Raw genomic sequence first — 25,722 nt, 5'->3', positions numbered from 1 at the left:
GTTCTTTCTGTGCCCTATTTATAAACATCCCTGGATGAATAGCATGAGACAATGAAAATGTTCCATTCATTGTTTGAATCCAAGAGTAGAAGCACTGAATACAAAATTCTGTAAAAGTGAAGCTGGGTAAGTAATTTACAGCATGGAATTTATTGAATGAATTTTGCTTAGTTTTCTGTTTACAAAATGGTGAATTTGGTATTCAGATGTACCCACCCAATAATCTTAGCAAATTATTCTTGCCATGCTGCTTAAAAACAAGCAAATTTAAAAATTGATGTATTTAGGTTACATGATAAATTTCTGTAGCCTACTTACACAAGTGTATCTTTGAGGCCAGGTGGGTACAAATAGTGGTGATTAAGTATCTAAAATTCACTGCCTGATAATAACTGCTAAAATCATAATTGTTGTGGTGGTGATCATTCCTAGCAATAAACTTTGCTTCTGGAATATCACCTGAAAAAAATGAAAAATATATAAACACATGAGCTATTTTCATTTTAAAATGCAAATGTTTGCTTTCAAAAGGATTGCTGTTTTATTTTAAGCCTGATTCTCTAGGGAAACAAAACAGGGTTCATTGCCTGAGATTTTTCTTTCTGTAGTGCTCAACTGAGTAATTTTCACTTAACCCCTGTAATTTTTTTAGACCTCGGGTTAAAAAAAATTAAAAAACATTTGGAGGGGAGAAAAAAGGTACATAGAGCTCCAAAATAGCCACAGTGCACACTGCCTTGCTCATGAGTGGGTGATGGTGGGAAGCAGGGGACATGTAGGAAAGGTCCAGGGACAGGGGGGAGTAGGGAGAGAAGGAAAATCAAGGATGTAAGGATCTGGGAAGGAACTGCCTTTATTATGGCAGCAACAGTGGAGAAAGGGTGTTAGAGCTGTAAGCTATTCTTCCATAGAAAAAGAGGTTTTATTCATACCTCTGCTCACAGAATTCCATGGGAGTCTCGACATGGAAATGCTTATTCTGTTTTATGAATGCATGGATCTCATCTTGCCTATCTCAACAGCTATGACCTAGTGTCACTGGTCAGGACAGTCTTTCCTAAAGTAACATCTCCCTAGCCACAGTAGCACAAAGCTAGGTTAAAGGCAGAAAGCCGTGGCCTAAATGATATAATATTCATGATCTATGCATAAATATTCCTTCTTAGTGTTCTCACAGGACTCAACCAACCTTCTTTACAGTCAGATCATAGAGTTTTGCATACTTTATATCCTGTTCCCATGCAACCATAATATTCAACAGAGAATGTTCTGAATGCTTCCAAACAGCTGACATGAATCACCTGGGAACACAGTGAGTACACCCATGTGAACACACAGCATGGGAAGCAGGGTCACTAGCTATCACTCCTGACTCTGGGTCAGAGCTTCCTCACATCCTGTCCTCAGAGCTGGGTCATAATCCTATGCAGCAACATCAGACTAACACAAACTGAGATCACACTCACCATCTTTTTTGACTGTATCATGGTAACAATTTTCAAATGAGGGCTGGCACCTTACACTGCATTCATGTCCCAACACAGCCTTTGGCTTCTGAGCATTAGTAATAAAACCTCCTACCCTAGGAGCCCAAAACTTCTTTACAGTGTGCTTGTTTGCTTTGGTAAACTGCCCTACCAACCTTTAGCTATACCATTTTCAGTTCTACCTGTGGTATGTGCTGTAACTTTTCAGATACAATTATTATTTAGGTGGGTAATAATTATTGTTTAATTTCTTTTAATGTGCATTAGAGGCTAAAAATGAAAGGGGCAGCACACTTGCGAGACCTTTTCTCTACAGCCTATCAACAAATACTATAACAGTTTGAAAACTATGATAACAGTTTGAAAACTGTTAGTTTGCAAACCTCAGACATATAATAAAGTCAATATATAATTTTACAACCACATTTTTTTCTCTTGTGCATTAACATATAAAAAGAAATTTGCTCTATTTCTTCTATCACAAAATTAAAGGCATTCCATATACAAAAGAGATAGTCTGTAGGTTTCACACGATAATTACACAGATAACATCTTCAGTGCATTTATTAAATTATACCTCCCCTCTTTTTTCTTTTAAATACATACTGAACACCAAATCCATTTAAGAGAAGATGATTTTTCTAATGGGACCAATATGTGTGACACCTCCTTTGGAGCATGGCACACCAGTGCCATGTCCCATTCATTACATGTATTATGCATAGACATCTGCTGTCCTCTTCCTGTTTTTCAGTGGAAGTTTCTTAGAACTTTTTTTAGCAAATGCTCTGCTCCTTATGTAAAATTTTAGTTCTTTCAAGGGAAAGATAAGCACCTAAACGCTAAATCATTCAAGCTGAAACTGAGTGCCTCCCAGGAGCTGCAGCTTTGGTTAAGATTCATCACTGTGCACTTCTTCATCCTTAGGATGTTGTGGCCAATATGTCATCTAAAGAAAACCAGGCTATAAGACAGGAGATGTACATTTCTATAGGAAAATGGGAATATGAGGCCTATGGAATATGAGGAATATGAGGAAATATATTTCCATGGGAGCACCATGATGACAGTTTCATTTTAAAGCATTTGATTTTCAATGGGCATAGTTCAGATTGTTTGGTGGTTTTTTTCCATAAAACAAAAATATTGCCTTCATATTTTTGTAGGGAAGGTGTTCAATTTGGGACAAAAGCTACTGGGATTCTTTTCCTGTCTATTTTTTCAATTAGCTTTTGCTAGGTTAGGACTTGAGCCCTTACCTTGTAGATGTCAAGGAATCCACACTGGTGGTCGAAGCGCGTGTAGAGCTCGTTGAGCATGCTGATGACCTGCATGGGTGTGCACTGTGCACAGATGGCAGTGAAGCCAACAATGTCCGAGAAGAGCATGGTGACATCGTCAAACTTCCTGGCCTGAACCTGCTGCCCCTGCCACAACTGCTGGGCCACCTCTTCTGGGAAAATAGAAATAAGGAGGTCTACTGTCTTCTTCTTCTCCTCCTCCAGGGCTTTGTGTGTGCATTCCAGCGTTGCCTTCAGCTTGTCCATTCGTTTTTTCAAGCCGTCCTGTGCCTTTGCTTGCTCCCCAACCAAGATGACATCACGAGTAGCATCATGGATAGGAATGTCCGAGAGATGGAGGCCTCTGCCCATCAGCTCATCCAGCTTGTCCACACAGGGGGAGCCCAGAAACAATATCGAGTTTGATTCTGGCACGTGAATCATTTGTCCTTTAATTTCCATCACCTGCAAAATAAAACAAAAGAGTTTACAAATGGGGGGAAATCAGCTGAGAGATGTAGATCCTCATTCTACTTTTCTCTGTCTTTCCAGCTGAAATGAAAAACATAAACTGTAGCCTTTTATACAGAATCCTCTTGCACTCACCTATTCAAGTAATGAGACTCACACAGTCTAGTCACCAAACTGAGTCAGAAAATAGCCTGTACTGACATAAAAGTATTCCCAAATCAGATGTTGGATTCTATTTGTACCCAATTAAATAAGAAAGCAATAATATGTATTCTCAGAGAGCTGTCTAAATAATGCTCCTGGAATGTACCTGGCCTTACAAGCAAATTCCAGAGCTGTTCTTTTTGTGTTACTTCGCTATAAATTACAAAAAGCACAAAAAGTAAAGGGAAATTGCAACTGTCTGAAAGCAGGTTAGTGAAATGAAGTACCTTCTGTTCTTTTTCAGGAAAATACCTATTACAAGTCAATTGTGGCCATTTTATAGAGGAATCAAATAAAAACAGACGTGAGCAATAACTCCATAAAATAGCAAATGGCATGGAAATATGGTATTAGTGCTCCTATTTTCTTTCTCATATATGCAGCAGTTGAAGGCTGACATTCAGTTAGAATCTGCAGATTTCTTGGGTGTAGAGATTCATCCCATTTGTATTTGTGGAACAGCAAAAGGAACAGTAGGGAAGGCACAGCAGGTGGTTCATCATGCTGGTTTATGGCTTTTGCATTTGCCTGTTAAACGGTTAGATGTTTTGACTTCTGTCCAGGGGTTGGTATCACTGAGGCTGTGGATTGTTACCTCTTGCTCCATGATGGCAATAGAGCACAAAACTACCAGACTGATATGGACATTGCAAACCAAATTAAATGAGACAAACTGTATGTCTTTGTAAATGCAGCTTGCCATAGCCTCTGTCATGAAAAACAGCCCCATTAATGTTCCCATTCCAGGACTGCCCAAAGACCAGGGCAATCCTGTGCCAGGTGATCTAAAATACCCACAGTCCTTACCCCAAGATCCCACAGTCAATACAGCCATAGCATACAAACCTTGTGCATCTAAGTATAGTGTTAGGTGTCATAATGCCCTGTATCTGTGTTTTTCTATTCCACACAATCTCTTGAAATAAAAAGGTCTTAGCCAGTCACCACTTCTTTCATCATGTAGGAATTCACTCACTGTCACATGATTCACTTATCATTTAATCCTCCTTCCATCCACAATCCTACCAAGGAAAATAGGAAAACCTCCATCAAGGAATCCAGAGGTGTCTGTAATAATGATGTGATTTAAGTGTCCAGTGGCCTGAAAACTCCCACTGAGGTGACAGCTAATCCTACATGGTACTTCCATGTTTGGGGGAGATTTTAGGAAGACCCTTTTTCTATTATTTTTTCTAACAGCAGGTAGTGTGCTGTCATTGCAGACTCTATGGCAACACGGGAATTCAGCCTGTCCTGTCCCCATTGCCCTCTGCCTTCTCTGCTAGCAACCTAACAGATGCAGCTTCTGATGTCAGCCAGGGAACACAGCAAGGGAAAGTAAATGCAACTAATTAAAATTGTCAAATTTTCTAATTTATGTTTCTGCACACCTACCAATATTTACATTCCTAAGCCTTGCTTCCTCAGCTTCATTCTGGGACATTAATCTCTGTGAGAAAGCTAGTTAGCTACCTACGTGAGCTGATTTAATGCTCCATGGCTAAGTGTTCTTTTTCTACTTTTGAAACACGGCTGCCTGGGAAATAGGATGGTTTTTTTCATGCATACAGACTCATGCTTTCAAAAGGGCACATGCAAAATTGTTTTAATTCTGAAGTACAAGTTGCCAAATATGAAATACATGGTACAGCATTTCTAAATTCTCCTTCTATTTTGTTCCCTTCTGCCGGTGAGTTTTCTGTTTGCAGAATTTCACCCTTGTGCACAAACAAAGTATCTCATATCATCACTTGCCTCTTCCATCACCAGGTGAAAACAGGGTGTTTTCAGCTCAGGAGGAGAGTGTGTGACCACAGATCCTGGCTGAGCCAGCCCAGCCTGGGGGTGAGTTGCTTGTCAGCAAGGCAAGGCACCTGGCTGGGAATCCTGTTTCTCCTGCTAACCCGCTGTGAGACTAGAAGAAAATTATTGCCTCCCCCTGTGCTCCCACTTCGCCTCTGTCAATTTGAGGTGTTAAACTCTTTGATGTGGTCTCTGTCTGTGTTAATATATTGTGCCAACCTCCCCCAGGAGGACTTTTCTCAGGAAACACTGGCTGAGTAAATAATGTACTAAACAGGCACCCTGGAGTCCTCTGCTCTGCTTCTGGGTAACCCCAGGCAAATTATCAACCCTGGCTTCTTATTTGGCCTTTCAGCACAGCAGGAGCAATGCTATTGACCACCCTGTAACACACTTTGAGACTTATGTGTGAAAAGCAATAAAAGACAGACAATCCTGTAAAATGCCTAACTAATAATAACCAAGTGAGCTGACCCCTAGCTTCAACAAGGTTGAGTGTTTCTAGAGCATTTTTAGAAACTTTTGCAAAGATATTCTCCCTACACAACTGATTAGCTTCCTAAAATTGTCAAAGGTTCAATGCTATTTCAGCTTCATCCCCTGAATATTATTATCACTTTTTCTGCTTAACAGGAATTGTTGATGTTTCCTATCACTTCTTTCATGTTACATTAGTGATTCTGTGGTCCTGCTCTCTCTTGATGACTAATGGATGTTTGAGAAAATGATCTGCCAGTCTCTTCAAGTTGCCAAATAAGGGATAAGGACAGCAGACACAAAGCTGCCCCAGCTTTCCTGGGGAGAAGCATTCAGGTCTTGTACAGAACAACAGTAGAGAAGAGCTAAGACTGCATCATTCTTCTCAGCTTTTGCAAAGCCCTTTCCTTTCCAAAGAAGTTTCAGAGATGATTCAGACTCTTTCTAGCAGAATTCTGCCTGCAGCTGTGATCCAGCATGGACTCTCTTTTTTTTTTTATTTTCCTTTCCTCTTACATTCTTCTTTGTATCTTAACGTATAGCTGACAATATAAGATGTCCTGTTTGCCTGAAGCTTGCCTTAGTAGGTCACACTTTTGAGCACCTCCCCAGAGCTGGACAGTTTTACAGCTGGACCACAAGCCTACAGGCAATCAGGATGGCATCATTCATCTTTCTTGTAAGCACGGAAAGATTGTAACATTTCTGTCATCAGTTGTATTTCATTACTACTAAATTTCATTGTCTTCCTGTTTCTTTAATTATATTCTCACTGAATAAAATAAGAATAATTCCACCATTTTCAGAGGACATTCTCCTGATTTACAGTGGTATAAGAGAACATTTTGAAATGAGCAATTACATATCATATTTTATAGTATTATATTGCTGTGAAATGACAGTGCAGCTTAAGTAGCTCTGGGATGAAAAACAACCTAGTGCTGAATTTTACTTCCACTGCAAACCAACTGCAAAGAAAAAGAGCAAACAGTTCCTGATTCTATGGAACTCTTTCAGCCTCTCTCCCCAGAGACCCACCGTGGAAATAGTGACAGATTCTAAAGCTGCTGTTCAAGAACACGGAGAGTCTCCTACTGAGCCGTGCACCACCAGCTACTTCATTAAGTACACCATATCCAACCCTCTGCACACCCTCTGCATACTCTGCATGCCAGCCACCCTCGGATCAAAAAGCTCATGAATCAAATGCCAAATCCACTTCCTAATCTGTAAGGAAAAGCACAGGGAAAAAATTCACTGGTTGCACTGAGGGGGGATACCACTACATGCAAAGATGTGTGTCTTGGAATAGTGACGGAGAGAAGGTGTACACATCTCTCCAAAAAGATCAAGGGAAATACGAGAATATTGAGAAATTCCTGGTGGGTTAAAAATAGTTTTTTTCTCATTAGGCCAGATCTTTTCTACAGCCTTTGCAATCCACAAACTTTAATGGAGCTGCTCCTTTGATTTTGGTCAATGATCCCTCCCAAACTGTGATTATAATCTTCTTTTTTAGCTTTATTTACTGGGAGTAGGTTAGAAACTTATAGTGTTAGGCCACACTTTCATACACAGTTACACATGCATGCTTGACTTCATACAATGAACAAATTAAATAAGAGTAAAAAAAGCTGCTTCCTTAACAGGCTCATAGTTATTTAGAACATGGAACAACTGGGGGAAAATCAGCTTATGAGAAATCAACCTGGACACCATCGCCATCATCACTTCAAGGTACAAGGGATATAGGGTGACTGTCAGAAAGGAGGTCGAGCTGCTAGCCTAAACTGTAAAACAACTGGACTTCTCTGAACATCCTATAGCATACATGGCAGTGTCTCAGGAACATTTACAGCAAGGTATTTCATAATATTTGAGCAATTAGGGGCTTAGGGGATTTTGTGAACACTGGACAAGGCAACTGTACACTTTCAGAAAGAAATTTAATGACTCTGCTTGTTATGTTTTCATTACACATCTAGAAGGGCTGAAAGTATGACGGAAAACACTGGAATTTAAAAAAAATAGAAACCAAACCTCTTAAATTGGAAAAATGGGCAAAAGCCAGAATTCAAAACAAGGGCAATAAATATGTTTAGGCAGAAATAATCAAATGCAAAAAGTAGAGGCAGGCTAAGAAGATGGCCCTGAGTGCACAGAGTAGAACAAATGAAACATGTCATGCTGTCATTAAGAAAGAAAACACTATACAGGACTATGTAAACAAAAACAGAGCTTGCAAAACACAGAAGTAATCCTTATTCTCTTACCACCAATTTTCAGGCCCCAGATGGGCAAGTCTGTTCCTTTTTAGTATATCAAAGAGGTGGATCAATTAGAGGGTCTGGTGAAAAGCAATGAATGCAATAAAAGGTCTAAAAAATATGACCAACAAAAAAAATTGACAAACATTTGATGGTTTACCCAAAAATAAAAAGGGTGGGCATATGAAACTGTTCAAAAACACTTAGTGCCAATGCAAAGACATCAAGCTCTTCTACAAATCCAGTGGCAAAAGCTTTGCAGAAAAGGCCCTGGCGATCCTGGTGGACACCAAATTGAACGTGATCCAGCAAGGAGCCCTTGCATCAAAGGCTAACAGTACTCTGGGCTCTCTTAGGAGCAGGATTGCAGCAGGTGGAGGGAAGTGATCCTTCCCCTCTGCTCAGAACTGGTGAGGCCACACCTGGAGTACTGTGTCCAGTTCTGGGATCCACTGAGGGGATGGGATGTGTGTCCAAGAGACACATGGACTTGCTGGAGCATATCCAACAAAGGTCAACAAAGATGATAGGAGCCTGGGACAGCCCTCCTGTGAAGAAAGGCTGAGAGAGGTGGGACTGTTGAACCTAGAGATGAGAAGGCTCAGGATGATCTTAACCATGTACACAAGCACCTGAAGGGATGTGGGATGACAGACTCTTTCCAGTGGTGCCCAGAGACAGGAGCAGAGGCAATAGACACAAACTAGACAAAGGAGGCTCCCTCTGAACATCAGAGAACACTTTTTTTATATAGGGTAACCAAGCACTGGTACAGGTTGCCTACAGAGGTTGAGGAGTTTCCATCCTTGGAGATACTTGAAAGCCACGTGGACATGGTCCTGGGAAACTGACTCTAGGTGACCCTGCTTGAGCAGAGGGTTGAAACAGATGACCTCCAGAGGTTCTTTCCAACCTCAGTCTGTGAAATTAACAAAAAGTGAAAGGCTCAAATTGGAAAAAAATAGTTTACTGTGGGATACTCTTCTATTCATAAGGACAGTGAGAATAGAAACAGCGAGTTGTGAGGAGTTAGATTATGCATCAGTGGAGATTTCTGAGACATGTCAAAGGTGATCAGTCTGTCTGAAAAGCACAGGAATCAACCAGTGCCTTAACAGAAATCTAGGTGGGAAGAGGAAGGAGAGAAGTAGTAGAGTATAATTCTGCATTCAAACAAAAACTACACAAGTTATTTCTGGGATAATTAATGTAGTGCCAGTGTAGATCGTGTGGAATTCATTGCTTCAGTCAGTTTGCAACTCTTTCTACAGGCAACAACAGAAACAGGTGCTTCTGGAATAAAAGTCCTGTGATCTACATGAGACATCTAAGTCATGGTCAAACAAGTCGTGTCCCATGTGTAGAAATACCGACATTTCTCTGTTAGGAAGGGGGCACAAGGCTTGGACATGCATGCCTGTAGGGGTCAGTTAACTCTACCTCCTATCAGAATAAACTTAACTCATAGGAGTGAATGTACTGCTGTGCATTGAAAGACACCTAAATGCCAATATATAAGAACATTAAGGGAAATATGAGTTCTCTATTGGTCTAAGAGATTTCTATTTTAAATGCTCCAAACCTCAGTTCAGCTGAATGAAAACTTGGTATGTCTGTAAAGTTAATGCTGCTCTGTGGCTGGCTGACCACCAGATGGGCAGAGCATGACTCTGACCTTAAAGAGAGAAAAAGGAAAGCCACTACAACCTCTCCAATACTTCCACTTTGCTTGTAGACTGGAGTAAGTCAGAGCCACAGCCAACAAACCAGCTGTGGATAAAGATTCATGAAAATAGGAAAAAATCATATTTTAACGAAACCCTGATTTTCTGTCTTATCTGTAGAAAAAAATGACAAAACACCAGCTTCCATTATGCTGACACTTTATTGAAAAAACTAAGAGAAATTAATATCAACTCCACAGAAATGAAAAATAACTTTTCAATCGATGTCTGATGCAATCAAATAAACTAAACAAGGTTTGCTCAGCACAACTCAGGATGTGCTTGGGTTCTTGTGAAATTACAACTCTCAGCATTTGCTTACAAGTTTGCATTTCCAGCTCAATGCATTGTCTAAAGAATATTATTCTACACAGCAGCAAAGTGACTGATAAGAATTTCTTGTTATTTATAGCAAACCTTGGAGTGTTTCATAATGTGAAGCAGTCTTCAGACCAAAGTGACCAAATTTAACATTTTCTGTATGTCATAGATCGCTCACAAACCCAGACTGGCAGCAAAAATATTTTACCTTTAGGAAATCAAAAATTTTGGTGGGAATATGTTCGTGTTCTAGAAGGTAAAAGAGAAAGAAAGTGATAATGAGAGAAACATTAATTCTTTTCATTTGCAAACTTGGACCTCTAAAATAATTTCTTGGTATCAAAAGAGTAATTGTGGAAGATTAAAAGCAAGCAAATTAGGTTAGATAGGATCTGCTCCACAAGAAGCATAGGTCTCCATGATAAATCAAAAATATGGAGCCAGCTGTAAGGAAACAGGAAAGGGGGAAAGGGAAAGAGATAAAGAAGATGACTCTATTCTTAGCACATTAGTCTACCAAACCAAGTAGATAAACAAAAGGCAACAGTGCATTCCAACTGAAAAACAGTCATGATGATTTATAGTTTATCTTTTCTTACTTTAAGACACAGAAATTGCTTTTAAGAAGGTACTCCTGACTGCACTTGGGCAAGTCCAAGATAAATCTAGCCCTGTGGAATAAAAACGATGGGAAAAGGATTCCTTCAAATCAACATCTGTCTTCACACAGCAGCAAAGAGCCATAACTCAACCCTACATGGTCCTTGGTCAGCTTCCCTCAGCTGCTCCCAAGCAGAGGAGTGGGTGAACTCAACACAGCAGACAGGCAGAACATGGCACGGGCAGCTCTAAATCCAGACAGCTGCTTAAACCAGAAGAAACTCGCCAGTGTTTCCAAGAGAATTTCAAAATCCCTTTGAGCATCAACACACCGAGAACAGATCAATATTTTTTCCATGAATAAATACCTTCATATACCTAAACACGACCTGTGTTAGTCCCAAAGGCACCATTGGCCTGACAGTCCCAGTCCCAGCCCCTGCTGTACCCTGACAGCATCCAGAAAATATTTTACCTAAAACACCTATCAATCAAGGAGCATCTGGACAATGGTCTTGGCCATGTGGTTTAGTTTTAAGTAGCCCTGTGAGAAGCAGGGAGTGGGACTTGATTATGGGACTTGATTATGAGTCTGTTTCAACTCAAGATATTCTATGACTCTGTGGTTTTCCTGTCACTGCAAAATGTATTTCTTCCCCTAAGATTGCTTTCAGGTTGCACACACTTTGCTTACCATGCTAGATTTTTAGGTATCAACAATACATCTCTCTGCTTATTTATTAAAAGCCAGGATACCCTGTGCAGACATTCAGCTGTCCATCTCACTCCAGCAACACAGAGTTACAAATGTGCAACATCAGTATTAAAAATGTCTGTTTGTTTTGGTCAGGAGCAGAGTAGTGGAAACAATTTTCAGAGACATGTTTATTTGTTTAGAATCATAGAATCATAGAATGGCTTAGGCTGGAAGGAACCATAAAGATCATGGAGTTTCAACCTCCCCCACCACAGGCAGGGCCATGTTCCTCTAAACCATCTTATTCAGGGCCCCATCCAGCCTGGCTTGAAGAATTCCAGGGATGGGGAATCCACAGCCACTCTGAGCAACAAGCTCAAGATCTGTGAACTGTGAAAGTGATGACAGCAATAAACATGCTCCAAGCCACACACTTGCAATAATTTTGCATTTCAACTACTGCAAAGTGCACTTTTGTACTTAAGATCCCACCACAGTTTAATTACAACAGATCAATCAAAGTATAAGGGAAATTTCCCATATTTAATATTCTCTCTGTGTTTATGAAAGACAAATGAAAGAGATTATATTGCCAATTAATGTTTGTTAAACATCTGGTTAAAATAAATGCTATATATACTTACATAATCAAATCTCTAATTATCTCATGCCTATAAAAACATCTATAACTGACAAATATTATGTGTCAGTGTGCTAAAGAGAGATATTTTTATTTATTTCTATCAATGTCAGCCAAGCAAGATTATGGAGGAATGTGTGGGACTGAAGGGAGTGGAAAGGTTACTATTTTCCATAGTGTTGTTACTTTTTTGGTTAGTTCCTACTGCCTTCACCCCAAGATTTGTGCAGGTGCACGAATCAGTCCTGCACCTAATCCTTCCATAGTAGTGCTCACCTCCTAGCAAGAGCTTCTCCCTTAAGTGTGATCTGTCCCAGCCACCTGAGATGACCTACCAGTAGAAAGTACTCTTACTCATGTGATATTTCTTGCTAAGTAGTTTTCTTTCTCAGGTTAAAGTTCGTTTGCTTCTTTGTGGAAACTGTTTTCTAGCAAAATGCAGTGAAATGGTTAAATGAGCACATATGTTTATTCATGAGAACAGTAGGCAAGGAGCAGCAGAAGCAGCTTTCCCCTTTGATCTGTGAGAACAGATATATATATAGCAACCATTAGGAGATGTGACATTTCATCACCAACCTAGGTATCTTAAAATTCCTGCGATTAAAAGATATCTTAGCCCATGCACAAGCTAGCTTGCAGAATTTTTCTCCTTTAGGACTTAAAGGATCCGACTCTTTCCCTAATTCATCTTAAGTATATAAATCTGCTTGAAATCCCTGCCAGCACCACACCAAGGAAATTGATGAGAATTGGAGTCCTCTGTTGGTATTTTTACTTTGCTTTGATTTTTATTGCCCCATATATCAAGTACTTTTGCAGCTTTGATGAAAGACTCTATCATTAGAATTTGATATTGGGATTAATCAATTCTAATCTCTTGGTAAAGTATAAATTTTAAGAACACCAGGAGATCAAATTTCGACTTTTCCCAGTCCAATCATTCTTAAGTTAGATATAATAAGAAAGACCCATTCTACCTCTCACGGAAGTCATTGTAAATATATCAAGCTGGTTTTAGTGGGAACTGAATCAGGCCTTTAAAATTACATTTTCTGTATTTTTCTTAAAAAGGTTGAATTTATTTTAGTGTGTTCAACATAATCCATTACATCATTAGGAGACCTTTCATCCATAACTTGCTAGAAGTAGCATATTTGAGAGGTATCAGTGAAAGACAGTCTTCATGGGGAGTCTCTTACAGGCTACATTAACAAATTTGGGAAGAATGCATTGGCCTGGCTTAGTAGTCTCAGGTTAAGGGTGTGATTTTTAACCAGTTCCACAAAGTATGTATTTTACAACCCATCAAGGAATGAAAAGCAAATAAAAGCATTAAAATGCCTGGTGGGATGGGGCAAGTGAAGAAGGACAATGGAAGCAATCAGTATAAAAATATTGAGAGGTGCTGCCTCACAAAGCTCCCCCTCAGCTTGCAGATTCCTGCCCTTGGGTACCTCAGGGGAGCTTGCACAGCTTCTCAGGACTTGCTGTGGGTGGGCAGATCACAAGCCAGCCAGCCCCAGAAATCACAGGACTGTCCTAGCAGTGCTCTGCCTCAGCTGAAGCACCCTGCCAAGAAGCAGAAAATATTTGCTCAGGCACAGCATGATGCTAACACAGCCACCTTGCTTTTGGATCATGGCCAGCTTAGCCAGGACGAGCTGAGAGGCTGAGTGGAGCTAATGAAAAGCTGTCTGTACACACATCCACGGGATCAACTCTAACCACTTTATGCAAATACTGACCTGCAGCTGACTTGGAGATGTGAATTCCCTAAAGAGCAGAGCACTTGATGAGCCTCCCCATTTTCAGCACATTGACTCCTACGATTCCTTTGAGTATTAAAGCCTTTAAGCCTAAATAGTCTGTGTTTCAAAAGTCAATTTTAATAACAAGATCTAGGTGCCTTTCTAAATTTCACACTTTCGATATGTACTCCCTTTGGAAAAGGCGGAAGGAGGGGAAGAGGCAGAGAATTCAGGAGTGGTTAAGCCCAGGAAGAAGCAGAGGGGAAGGTTTTAAGATTTGGATATACATATCATTACCCTACTCTGATTTGATTGGCAATGAATAAAACTAATTTGCCCAAGTCAAGACTATTTTGCCCATGACAGTAATTGGTGAGTGATTCCCCCCTGTCCTTATCTGGACCCACAACTTTCTTTCCCCTGTGCAACTGAGGAGGGAAGCCCTGCCTAAAATCTCCCATGCAAATGACCCCATGAGAAGAGCCAAAAGAAAGCATTTTCTGTGGAAAATAAATCTACCTTATTTTCTTCAGGTTTTACCTGGAAATCCACAGCCTTTTGAGTGATGATTCATCATAAGGCTACGTTTTATAACATCTGTAATACATGTGTTTTCAGTAGGTGTTCTGAATTTTTATTTATTTGGGTTTACACAGCTGTGTGTTAAGTTAAAATTACTTTGCGCTGATACCAGACATTGCTAGAATCCTGTCATATACTATAATACGTGGATTTTCCTACATATTTACACTGGAAATCTTTTATTCTGAGCATTATCAGTTTATGTTTCACAGTACTAAAATTAACACAAATGCAAAATCAAGGAATCTTTCCCTAGTTTTCAAATATAACTGGCAACATTTGGCTAGACATGGTGTCCTCCAGAATGCTTAATTTTTGTAATTGCATTATTTTTCATAATCTTTTAATGAAGTATTAAGAATAGAGAGAGCATTTTAAGGGATATTAAATGGTATTGCATTATCAGGCTGATGATTCTAGGAAATAAAATTCTAACCCTCAAAATTACACTGGCTGATGTACTGAGAACGCAGAATATAGAACCTCTCAAGTGTGATCTTATGATTTATTTGTAAAGATGAAGTTAAAATAAGCCAATTCTCCCAAATAATCTATTCTTGCACAATATTCTATCATAATAATTTTTTAAAAGACAGTAAAATTTAGCAGTCCTTAATCACACAGCAACATTCTTTTGATTTAAATCCATGGCATTATTCACAGACCAGTTGATTTCTTAAAAATAAGAAACTATTCTTATATCTGTTGAGGAAATGAGAGAAAATTATGATGATTACTCAGTTTCAGGTAAGAAGAAATGACATAGAAAGCAGACTGATAATTGCCTATTTTTGTGTTAAGACACAAATTTTCTCATGAGAGAGTATAATATCGTCTGTTTAAACAAGTTTTCCAATTGCTTTAAAATCGCGTGGCTCTCCAGAAGGGATGCTCTTGAGCTCTAGCAATAAAAAGGCCTAATCTGAAGTCATATGGAATTAACTGGGAGGCTGTTTTTGAGAGCAACATGCTCCAGGACAGACGGTCACAAATGAGTGGAAAATCCTTCCTTTTTCAAATGATCAAAATACATTCACCTTTTATTGTAGCACGCAAAACATTCTAGGTCATACCAACCAATACATACAAGTATATGTTGCATCAGTGGAAATAAATGGAAAGTCTGGCACAAACAACTCTCTGATGACATTTGTGATTTGTCACTCACAGCTAAACAGTGCAACTAGCCATTTTCCCCAATTTCTTCCCACACATGTTTGTGAAAGGAAATAACACCCTTTGCTCAACAGGCAAGAAAATAAGATATTGTTTATCAAAACTCATTTTGATGTATTAGTGACTTGTGGAAAGATGGAAGAATGAAATTTGTTTCTTTCCTTTCTACTTTGGTTGATGGCCCCTCAGTCAATCTAGAACACCTTTGTATTTCACACACAATAACCCAACTAAAGTATGTGAAATGATTGCAGATTACCAAGGCATTTCAATTGCTTTTAAGTCCCCAGAGAAAAAATCCTAACAAAATTAAATAAATGGATAAACAGCCAATTTAACTATGTAGAGAACTCCACTGCAGCTTTTTTCCTATGCTCTGAAATTATATACTATTTGAACATGGATGACCATATAGATAAAATACAATCTCTGCTGATTGCAAAGGTTCACAACATCTTAATGCTCATACTTCACAAAGTAAGTTAACAATGGAAGCCAAGAGAAAAATTAAATCAAAGCTTATTCTGTAAAACCTTTCCAGAGATCAGTTTCCATGTGCTGTTCACTTCAAATTACCAGATGCCTGAATTCTGCAAAGGTCAATAAAATCTCAGAATTTCCGGAGAGTAAATCAACATCAGGAAGACTGTCTTGGATTTGCATAAGAAGAAATTGCAACAACATTGCTATCTCACAGTGCCTTAATATTTAATCTGTTCTATCAGGACATTCTTGTTGCAAAACTTAAAACTTCTGATTTTGTATTAAAATCAGGTCACACAAGAAAGGAAAACCTTTAGAGATACAAGGTTGTTCCAAATATTTTCATTTGTAACAGAGTAAGTCATCCAGAAATAACCCTAACACTGAAATTAATTAGTGAAACAATCTGCAAATTATTTTTTCTGGAGTGAGAATGCAAATTGGCAACATCTCTGAGAAATGTATTTTAAACTGTACTGTTTTTCATAGTTGGTGACAGTTTCATATTCAAAGTTGTTGTAGCCACACAGTTCCAACAATGCTGAATTTAGCAATCTCTTCAATCACCCTCAAATACAGTCCCTCCCTAAGGTAGGACTGGGAGATGCATTCTTAGTAGTTAAAGAGTCTGACAGTAGCTGGTAAAAAATACCTTAGCAAAATATTTTTTGTGATGGCAAATGACAATTCAAGGAAAGAAAAGTATTTCATAGGTATACATTACTTAAACCAAGTGATAAAATAAAATATGTATCGATGTGGACTCAAATTCAAAACTCTTCAATCCTACAATGAGTAAATAAAGTGACAAAATATTTAAGTTATGCTTTTACTGAAACAAGTGCTTTCAATCAAAAAAACAGGTGGTAGGTTGCCTAACTTGAAGGCATATCTCTTACTATATACAGATTAAAAAAATTAGATTTTCATATATATCAATACTGTCAGAGTGAAGTTAGGTTCAGGTCATAAATATTTTATCTCCCTTTGTGATTTTTGGGCCAAGAAGTATAAAAACATCTCTGTCCTGATGCAACACAGCACACTTCTAAAAATCCATTTCAGATTAATACATTTCCACTGAACATTCTTTATCATTCTGCTAACAGAGACTGATTCCTTTGCTTTGGCTGTATAATGCCAAAGTGATTTCCCCCTCTTTGTCTTCATTTTGACTTCTGTACACCTACCCAGGTAATATCAGAGCACATTTTTCTTGGTTAGACCAGCAAAGGCTACATGCTGAGTTTTGCCATGCTGATGCTGCTGTGCTATCACCTCATTAAACAACCAATTCCATGAACAGCCTGTAGTTGGCAAATAGTATCAGCTTTACACACCCACTGATTAGCCAGGCTGAATTCCTAACACAGAAGTAATGATTTACCCATGCCCATTCATACATCAACCTTGGAATAGAATGTGTTCTTTCTAGAAAGAGGTTAATAATGTACTTTTGTACTGGCCCTGTGATAACACTACAATTACAGCACTGGATTTGCTGTGCTAGTCTAATCTATGGTCCTTCTATTCTCCTGCCCTTGACCTGCTGTTGATCAACACCAGACAGCTCAGACTAAATCACCAGGGCTGCTGATGTACTCAGGAGATACGTTTGGTTTTATGGGGGTTTTTGGAAGTGGTTTTGGGGGTTTGTTTGGTTTTGCTGTTGTGTGGAAGGGTTTTTTTTCCAGGAACTGTCTCGAGGAAGCAGCATTAGAGGTTTCCTAATGCCTCCAGAGAATCTGGTTTCATCTCTTTGGTTACTGAATTTTCCAGGTGATCTGAAGCCAATTTCCAAGTATCTTCCCTTTCATCATACTTTCTGGTAATCAACAACAATCTGCTATCTGTATCATCAGCAGAAACTGGAAAGAGAGCTTGCTGTTCTAACACAGTTCAGACATCATACTTGTCTCTAGCCTGCTTTGATTCTTCTTCTCCTTGATACATATTCAAAATCAATAAAAGCACTTAAACCTAACAAAATAAGACTAAGAACTAAATAAGACTAAGAACTAAATAAGAGTCCAAGTCTATTTACTGTAATCTCCTGCCATTTGATTTTAAAATTGGCTTTTTTTCCACTTCTCTTTTTCTTCTCCTTAGTAAATTCTTTCATCATAAACTTTGGCTAATGATTTCAGGAAACATCACATTCTCGTTTTCAGTAGTATAAATTTAAAATAATGCCTACTGCAGCAACCCAACTTATTCCAAATGTGCAGCAATATAATAAAGCAATATTTGATTTACAGCTGCTTCCACAAATTGACAGTTTACTGGCTTCAAACTTGATGCTTTTTCATTTCGTCATGCAAAAGCCAAAATGAACAGCTTTTTTATAGGTTTCAGTTGGATTTTCCTTAACCTTTCTTAATGTTAAGTGCTTTAATAAATATATATATATTTGAGAACTCTGACATTTTACAGGTTTCTGCTACTTCTTTCTAATTCCAACCATAGAACATAAAAATTCCTTTAACTGGATGGATCAGAAACTAAAACACACAAGATCTATTGCAACTCTAGCCAGAAATACTGTTTTGATTTATTCTAAGTCCTGTCTGTCTCCAAAAGAATACAAGCTTCTAAAAGAATGGTTGGTATGTATACTAGAATTTAAAAAACAAATAAACAAACAAACAAACAAAACCCAAAAGAAACAAAAAAACAAACCAAAACAACAAAAAACCCACAAACAAACAAAGTGAGGAAATTATCAAAATTCTCAAAAGCATCTGCTTCTGGCAACCAAGATTGGAATTTTAAAGAGAAATAAAATTACAGGATGAAAAATGTCCTTCAAATACTTCACATTCAGCACCCACCACACCCGCATGTCTTAGTTCTCATATCCACTTTTTTTAAATTTTGCCAAACACAACTGAGACACAACATTACCCACAGTGTTGTGTCCCTTTAGTGGATTCAGGCTGCCTCAAAGCTATAATGCTTTTTTATGATGGAACAGATTGTGATGTAGTGTTACATGATTACAGAAAACTACTCTGGATGTTTCATGCTTATATTCTTAGTAGAATCTCATTTAATTACTGAAATGTTCATAATAAGGTATATGAAAGCAAACAGTAGAAATGAAGTTTGCCTCATCCTTCCTCTTGGGGCACAAAGAGAGCCTTATTCATTTACAAAAAGAAGTAAAATTCAACAGAACAGATTACTACAGTAAATATACCAAGAGTAAATATTTTTGTGATTCAAATTTTATAACCTGCAATGTAACTTGGGGTCAGTAACATTGATTTTCATCAGGTATGAGTGTTTGTTTTATTCTGTTTTGCACGGAAGAAGAGTAGCTTCTACTAAGGAAAGAGCAGATATTGGCTTTAAAAGAAATCAAAGTAAAAAATTACTAAATACAACAGAAGGTTCATCATCATATAGCTAGGAGTTGTTCCTTTCAACCGTGAATGATTCAAGGCTATATTTAATTTGTTTTCCTAATCTTGCAGCGTAATTCCTCCTTTTTTGGAATCTATGCAACATCAAGTGTAAACAGATACACTACTGAAATGTAGTTTCTGACGCACATGTACAACCACACAACAAGTCTAAACTTGGCTTGATCATCTTTTCTTGCCATGTCTTTGCGTATCTTCCTAAAGCAGCCTCAGTAATTACTGACATCACGTGGAACAATTATGGACATTGAATCAAAACAAAAGGCAGCAGATTGCAATAATTTTAGATGGTAATGAATCTAACATTAGATTATCTGAACCCTAATGAGAACCAAGGTGGTTTGAAATGGCATGCTCGAATCAGAATTTAATTTTGTATTCCTTTTGTAAAGATGAGTAATTTAAACTTCCTGAATGTGTTATAATCTCTAAATGACATGGTGTAATGGCTCTTGCCTCACAAAAAATGTACCAGACGGGACATAAATACTTAATTTATGTTGCATGAATTCTTGTAACATGCACACAGATTAAAACAGATAGTTAAAATATATATACATATACATATATACGTACACATACACATACACATATACATATACATATACATGTACATATACATATACATATACATGTACGTAAATCTGCCAAAATATAAAGGAGTTGCCAAGCATATAAATCAGTAGCCCCTTTAGCTATTTTCTATATCAGAGCTCATAAGAACAAAATTATCTTTTTCCCTCTTTTATTGTTTGAACATATCCAAGATTTCTAAGCACAGTGTAAGTATGGTCCCTGCTGGTTTGGAGAAACAGCAGCAAAAATAAATATGTAGAAGGCCATGTAAAAATCCATGCCAGAGAAGTCTTGGCTCTAAAATGTATTAACTGAGATTGCCTGAGAGCCCTCAGATTATCAAAGCAACCACTCAAAACTGTTTTTCCACAGAGTTAAACAATACAAGGCGTCTTCTAAGATTTTGTATTAAGTTTCTCCCATCTGTCTGGAAAAGACCCTCTCCTTCCCTGTTTTCTCATAACTATATTAGAGAACATTTGTTATCTCAACTATAACTTTTTCAGGCTGAAATCCCATTCTCAATGAAGCTACGACCATGTGGGTTTTTTTCCAATTTTCCTGTTATCTTCATATTCTTCTCTTTCATTAACTGTGAGTTGACTAAGATTCAAATTATGTGTTTTCCGATACTCTATCTATAGCACCTTGTGGGTGCCGTAAATAATAAGGAGCACCTTGTGCACTTCCTAGTTTAGGATCCAATCCTTCAAACAGTTACAATTCTGTCAGCAGTCACAACTTCTAGGACAGTTAAATAACAAAAAATGAGCAGCGGATAGCGATACATGTCACTTGATTGCTATTTTTAAATCTCAGGATAAAAGATTAAAAGCCCCAGCCAAATAAAAACTTTTTCCCCCCAAGATTCTGTACATCTCATATCAGTTAGAGCCTATGATACATTCCATCTGTTTCCATACTGAAAAAGAAATCAATACTGGGGAAGTCTTAGTGATAGCACCAATTATATAGTACATTGCCTCACTAACAAGAAGCATGAATCCAACTGGGATAAATCCTTCTCTCATTTATACTGATCTCCACAAAAATAAGCCCATTGAGTCAATGCAGTTAGACCAGATTTACAGCACTGTGATTGAAAGCAGAACTCTTTGCTGTCTTGGATGACTGAAAGAGGATTTGGCAGGAGAAGAATCATGAAGCAAATTCCAACTCTCTTCTTACTGAAGAAGCCTCCCTGACTTCAATAGAAATAGGATCAAGCGAGCGTTCAAGCTTGATCAAACTGCTCTTTTTTTCAATCTAGCAATTATTGCCATGTTGTTGAGAAAAAAAACAGCTATTAAAAGATTCTAAATGTTCAAAGGGTAATTATAAAATATAATCTCTAGAGCCATAGAAAGGAACTAGTAAATTTATTTAAACACTCTCTTTAAGAAAGGACTAATGAAGAAAAAGAATTGCTAAAAGAACAAAAAAACCCTTTCTCTTAGATGCTAATATTGTTGATATTTTTCTTCTTGGCTGAACTCTGCAGGTAAATTTGTATTTGGCAGATATAATAATGCAAAAATAATAAATTATATCATTACTGTTAGCCAACCATGTCCAATTTCATATTAGTTGTCATCCAGCAGCAAGTGTGTGCCCCTTAAATTAAAGAAATGAAGTTAATTTGGCACACTCTGTAGCATGCCTTTTTCTCCTAGGACAATGCTGAAGCCATCTATTCCATTAGTCAAGAGGTTTAAAAATCCAGAGACCATGGCACTTCTAATTCAAACTGAATAGCAAAATAAGGAGCTAAAATGCATGACAACATGCAGAATGTCTTTCAGTAGCCTGCCATTTACTGACCAGACTACATGAAGGGACCCACATTAAAATGTATATTCTGATTTTATTGTAGCATCCCTTACTTGTTTTGTTGTTACTGCCTTACAGAACTGAACCAGGAGGCTGCTTTTGTGCAACACACATTTTCCCTTCTTTCTCCAAAATGCGCAGCTTGAGAAGTGAGCTACACAAAGTCATTATCCCTGTTATCTCAATTATTACTGCTGGTTAGCCAGGGAGAACCAAGCTCCAAAAAACCGATTTAGACAACTTAAACAGCACTGCAGCAGCCTTTCTGCACAAGTCCTAATCTGTGCAGGGCTCACACAGTGTCTGGGGCACACAGGCTCCCTGGGCATCTCCCTGCTGACCCTAAACAGGGTGTAGGAGCCTACATGCCCAGAGGTGCCCCAAGGGGTCTGCAGCCACCAGCTTCCTGATGGACTCTCTTTCCAGACCAGGCCAGTGGTTTCTGTCCTCTTGAGCAGCTAAGGGCAGGTCAGGGCTGACAGAGTTCACTTTGCCAGCTGCAGGCATGTGCTGCCAGCCCACTGCCATGAGAGCCTTGCTGGCTCTGCTCCATGCGAGCTGAGGAAACCTGCCCTGGGCATGGGACAGGGCAGCCCAGGGAGAGCTGGGGCACTGCATGGGCTTGGCAATGATACCCTCTTTCTGAATTCACTAATGAGCCAGCTATCATGATCCTGAGTGTGAGGTAAATAAAGAAACTAAATAAATGTGTCTCTTCCTTGCTGACATATTTAATTCTTCGTATGATTCAGTCTGTAACGACTCCCAAGCACATCACTGGTTTTTCCTTTTGAGTCCAACCTAATTTTAAAATATATTTCGTCAGAGCTACTCAGGACAATTCATCCAACTGGACTGCTAAAATGGAAAATTAAAAACCTTGGGTAACACTGCTTTTATGGTACATTTAACAAATGTATTTCAGTTTTCTCCTGTAAAAGAAATCTGGTATTTCTACAGAAAACAATAACCTCTGCTACTCATACCAAGCCTAGATAGCTTTGTAATGGTATTATTGCAAAAATAAATTTTTTAAATGTCACCATCATTAGGATTTGCTGTGAAAGTGAAGTATGCTGCAAATAAGTGTCTCGTTCTAGTTGCTCTTTACAGAAAATTAAATATGCCAGGCGGACAGTTTCCAAACATGCTGCAGTGTTTGATTCTGTCATTAATAACTAAGATTGACTATGGATTTAAGCTTATCATTTGCTACTCATAACAAAAATTGTACTATCTTTTCTGCAGGAAATAATTTAAACATGTTCTAATCTGTCCAGCTGGGGACAGAGTCAATACACCTCTGTTTTGTACCAAATCTATCTTTTGAGAGGAAATAACATTATCGGTGGTCAAATCCTTGAGTTTTGGTGGCAATTTGTGGCAATTCATCTCTTTTCAGAGAACCATTTTAAGCATATTCCAACCTTCAAGAAAGCATTTAAACCTAACCAGCCTACTGATGGGTAGCATGACTTGACTAAAATCAACAGTAGACTGAGGGAAAGCCAACTGAAGCAAATGAATGGATGTTCCACTCTTAGAAAACACATTTTAAAGATCCAGCATGTCTTAAAGTCTTCTAAAAGGCTCAGTGTCTTATCACAGAATCACAGAATCATTAAGTTTGGAATAGACCTCCAAGATCATGAAGTATGTTGGTTGAATTATGAAGCAAATGTCTTAGAAAGGGAAGATACATACTCTAATTTTACCAGAATAATCCTGTTATCATATCAAAATGTAGATTTGTAAGTGAATAAATCCTTTTCTTAAAACACTAAGCTCCTGATAACCAGGGAAAAAACCAAACAAAATATGTAGATGAGATTCAGAATCTTGGACTAGAACTGTGCTGCTGTGCAGAAGTAAGACTTTGTAAACTTCCAACTTAGTAAAGGCGAAACAAACTAATGGAGAAGAATTTCACTCAAAAAAAAAACCCACAAAAAACCAAAACAACACAATAGAAAAGCAGCTGCTGTCCACTAAAAGCAAATGAAAAAGGAGTAAGTAAAAAGGACACTTCAACAGTCATGAATATGACAAATCCCTGCTAAATACTCATTCAAATGCATGGTGAACCATCATCGTCACGAGATGTTATTTTATGACACAGTCATGTGTCTTACCATTTCACAGTGGAGCATCACTGCCTTCAGCATTGTTAATTGTATGAATTTGGGGGTTACATACAAATAACAATTTATGCATCTAATAAGCATGGTGCAACAAAGCATGAAATGTGGGTATTAAATTCACTGGCTGACACATTTGCATTAATAGCATTTGACGTGTTCTGTGGTATTGCTCTTGGCTTCCTACTGCTGCTCCAAAAGAGCACAGGTCTCCCACACCTTCACCAGCCCTATGAGACCTTCCTATGTGCTGTAGGGCATCTCAGTCAGACCAAATTAATTTTATGGAGACAACTGAATTGAGCCCCGGGTACCTGTTTTCCTGTGCACTGCCTGGGGAGATGTTTGTGCCGCAAGAAGGTGACTGCAAAGCTTGGATGTTCAGCAGTCAAGAACAGTGACAGAATAGTAGTAAGAGAGTTAAGATTTTTCCCATTTGCAGATACTCCAACAAGGTTTTTTCAGGATTCAAAACTATCTACTCAAAGGTTTTCTTTAAAGATCACGGTTTATTTCAACTAACTTGCTGCAACTTTCAAATCTGCCTTGGAGGCTGCACAGAAAAGAATGAAAGGTTTATACAGCTCATAGTCCAGTAATTATGACTGAAACACTTAATTGTTTCAGCAAAATAGTAGATTCAGATGATACTCATCTATTATGGTGTTTTAACTTGGATTGAGATCTCACTTCAGAAGCAAAGCCTGACAGAGCAGGTTTAGAGAGCAGACTGCGTTCTAGGAGTTTCCCTTCTGAACTCCACATTCCAAAGGGCAGCCAGCCCAAAGTCAAACCCACAGAAATACAAATCATGTCAGCACTGAGTACTCAACAATTGCTGCTTTGCCCTCCAGGTCTGTTCCTAGTGCTCCACAATGCTTGCTAGTGTAGTCAGCTCTCGTGACTGTCAGATTCTAATCCAATGCTTCTATAAAGTAAAATTCTTTAATAACTTTGGGAGGTAATTTGGTGTAGGCTAATCTGCCTAACATGCCCTTTCTGACATGCAGTTTAGCCCTCCTGTGTTACGCCAGCCTAAATTTATGCCAACTTGCTAGCATATGTATCTAAAGCTAGACTTGGAAACCAGCTATGAAATTGTCATGACCCAAATTCCTCCTTGCCTAGAAACTCAAGCAGTCATCTTGTTCAAATAGTAAATGAATGCAGCACACTCCTGACAGACTGAATATCACTTTACCCAGGCTTGAAAGTTCATGTAGCAGAGATATGCCACAGAGGAGAATCAGGCTCTGCATCACTTCTGTTTCTCACATAATCACGCTGCCAGTTGCCATTAGCAGCTGCTGCTTCTCTATCACAAATACATAACTGCTTCAGAAAACAAACCATTTCTGTGATCACGGATTTCTATTTGTTTTACAACATAAGACTACAGGTAGGATTTTCAAAACCATCTAAAATGTTTTTGAGTTATACTAAATACCAGTTTGGTCTTTATTCTAAACAGCTACTGAAAATGCTGTTGCATTGCCATTGCAGGTAAGGTTTGGTACTTACCTCAAGTATCAATTTGTCATACCATGTTCTGTTGTTGCAAATAATAAACTGACTCAGTATTATGTCCTCAAAGCCAGCTAGCTCTGCAATTCCTGAATTACAATCAAGTCCATTACAAAGCTAGTATTCAACATTTAGTATGTCAGCCCTTTGGCAAGGCATTGAGACACAGCAGAGTATTTTTCCAGCCCACATACAGGTATATTTTTCAGTAATCATAATCTATCTAAGTTTTTAAAAAATTATTTAATAACGGAAGTTACAGTACG

At 38.4% G+C, this 25,722-nt stretch overlaps 1 protein-coding gene across 2 annotated transcripts in view; it reads right to left on the bottom strand.

The window, feature by feature from the left end:
• The window catches only part of GUCY1A2 (guanylate cyclase 1 soluble subunit alpha 2), a 135,222-nt gene that overhangs the window by 56,135 nt on the left and 53,365 nt on the right, over window positions 1–25,722 (bottom strand). For both annotated transcript variants that reach the window (XM_085064016.1, XM_085064027.1), the window contains exon 5: window positions 2,747–3,232. In XM_085064016.1, coding sequence (XP_084920142.1) covers window positions 2,747–3,232 — 486 coding nt within the window. The remainder of the gene's footprint in view (window positions 1–2,746; window positions 3,233–25,722) is intronic.

Source organism: Lichenostomus cassidix, chromosome 1 (assembly GCF_008360975.1).
Source record: "Lichenostomus cassidix isolate B80296 chromosome 1, HeHo_3.0, whole genome shotgun sequence".
Lineage (NCBI taxonomy): Eukaryota > Metazoa > Chordata > Aves > Passeriformes > Meliphagidae > Lichenostomus > Lichenostomus cassidix.
The sequence above is the reverse complement of the archived record's forward strand: the minus strand, read 5'-3'. Positions and strand labels throughout refer to the sequence as shown.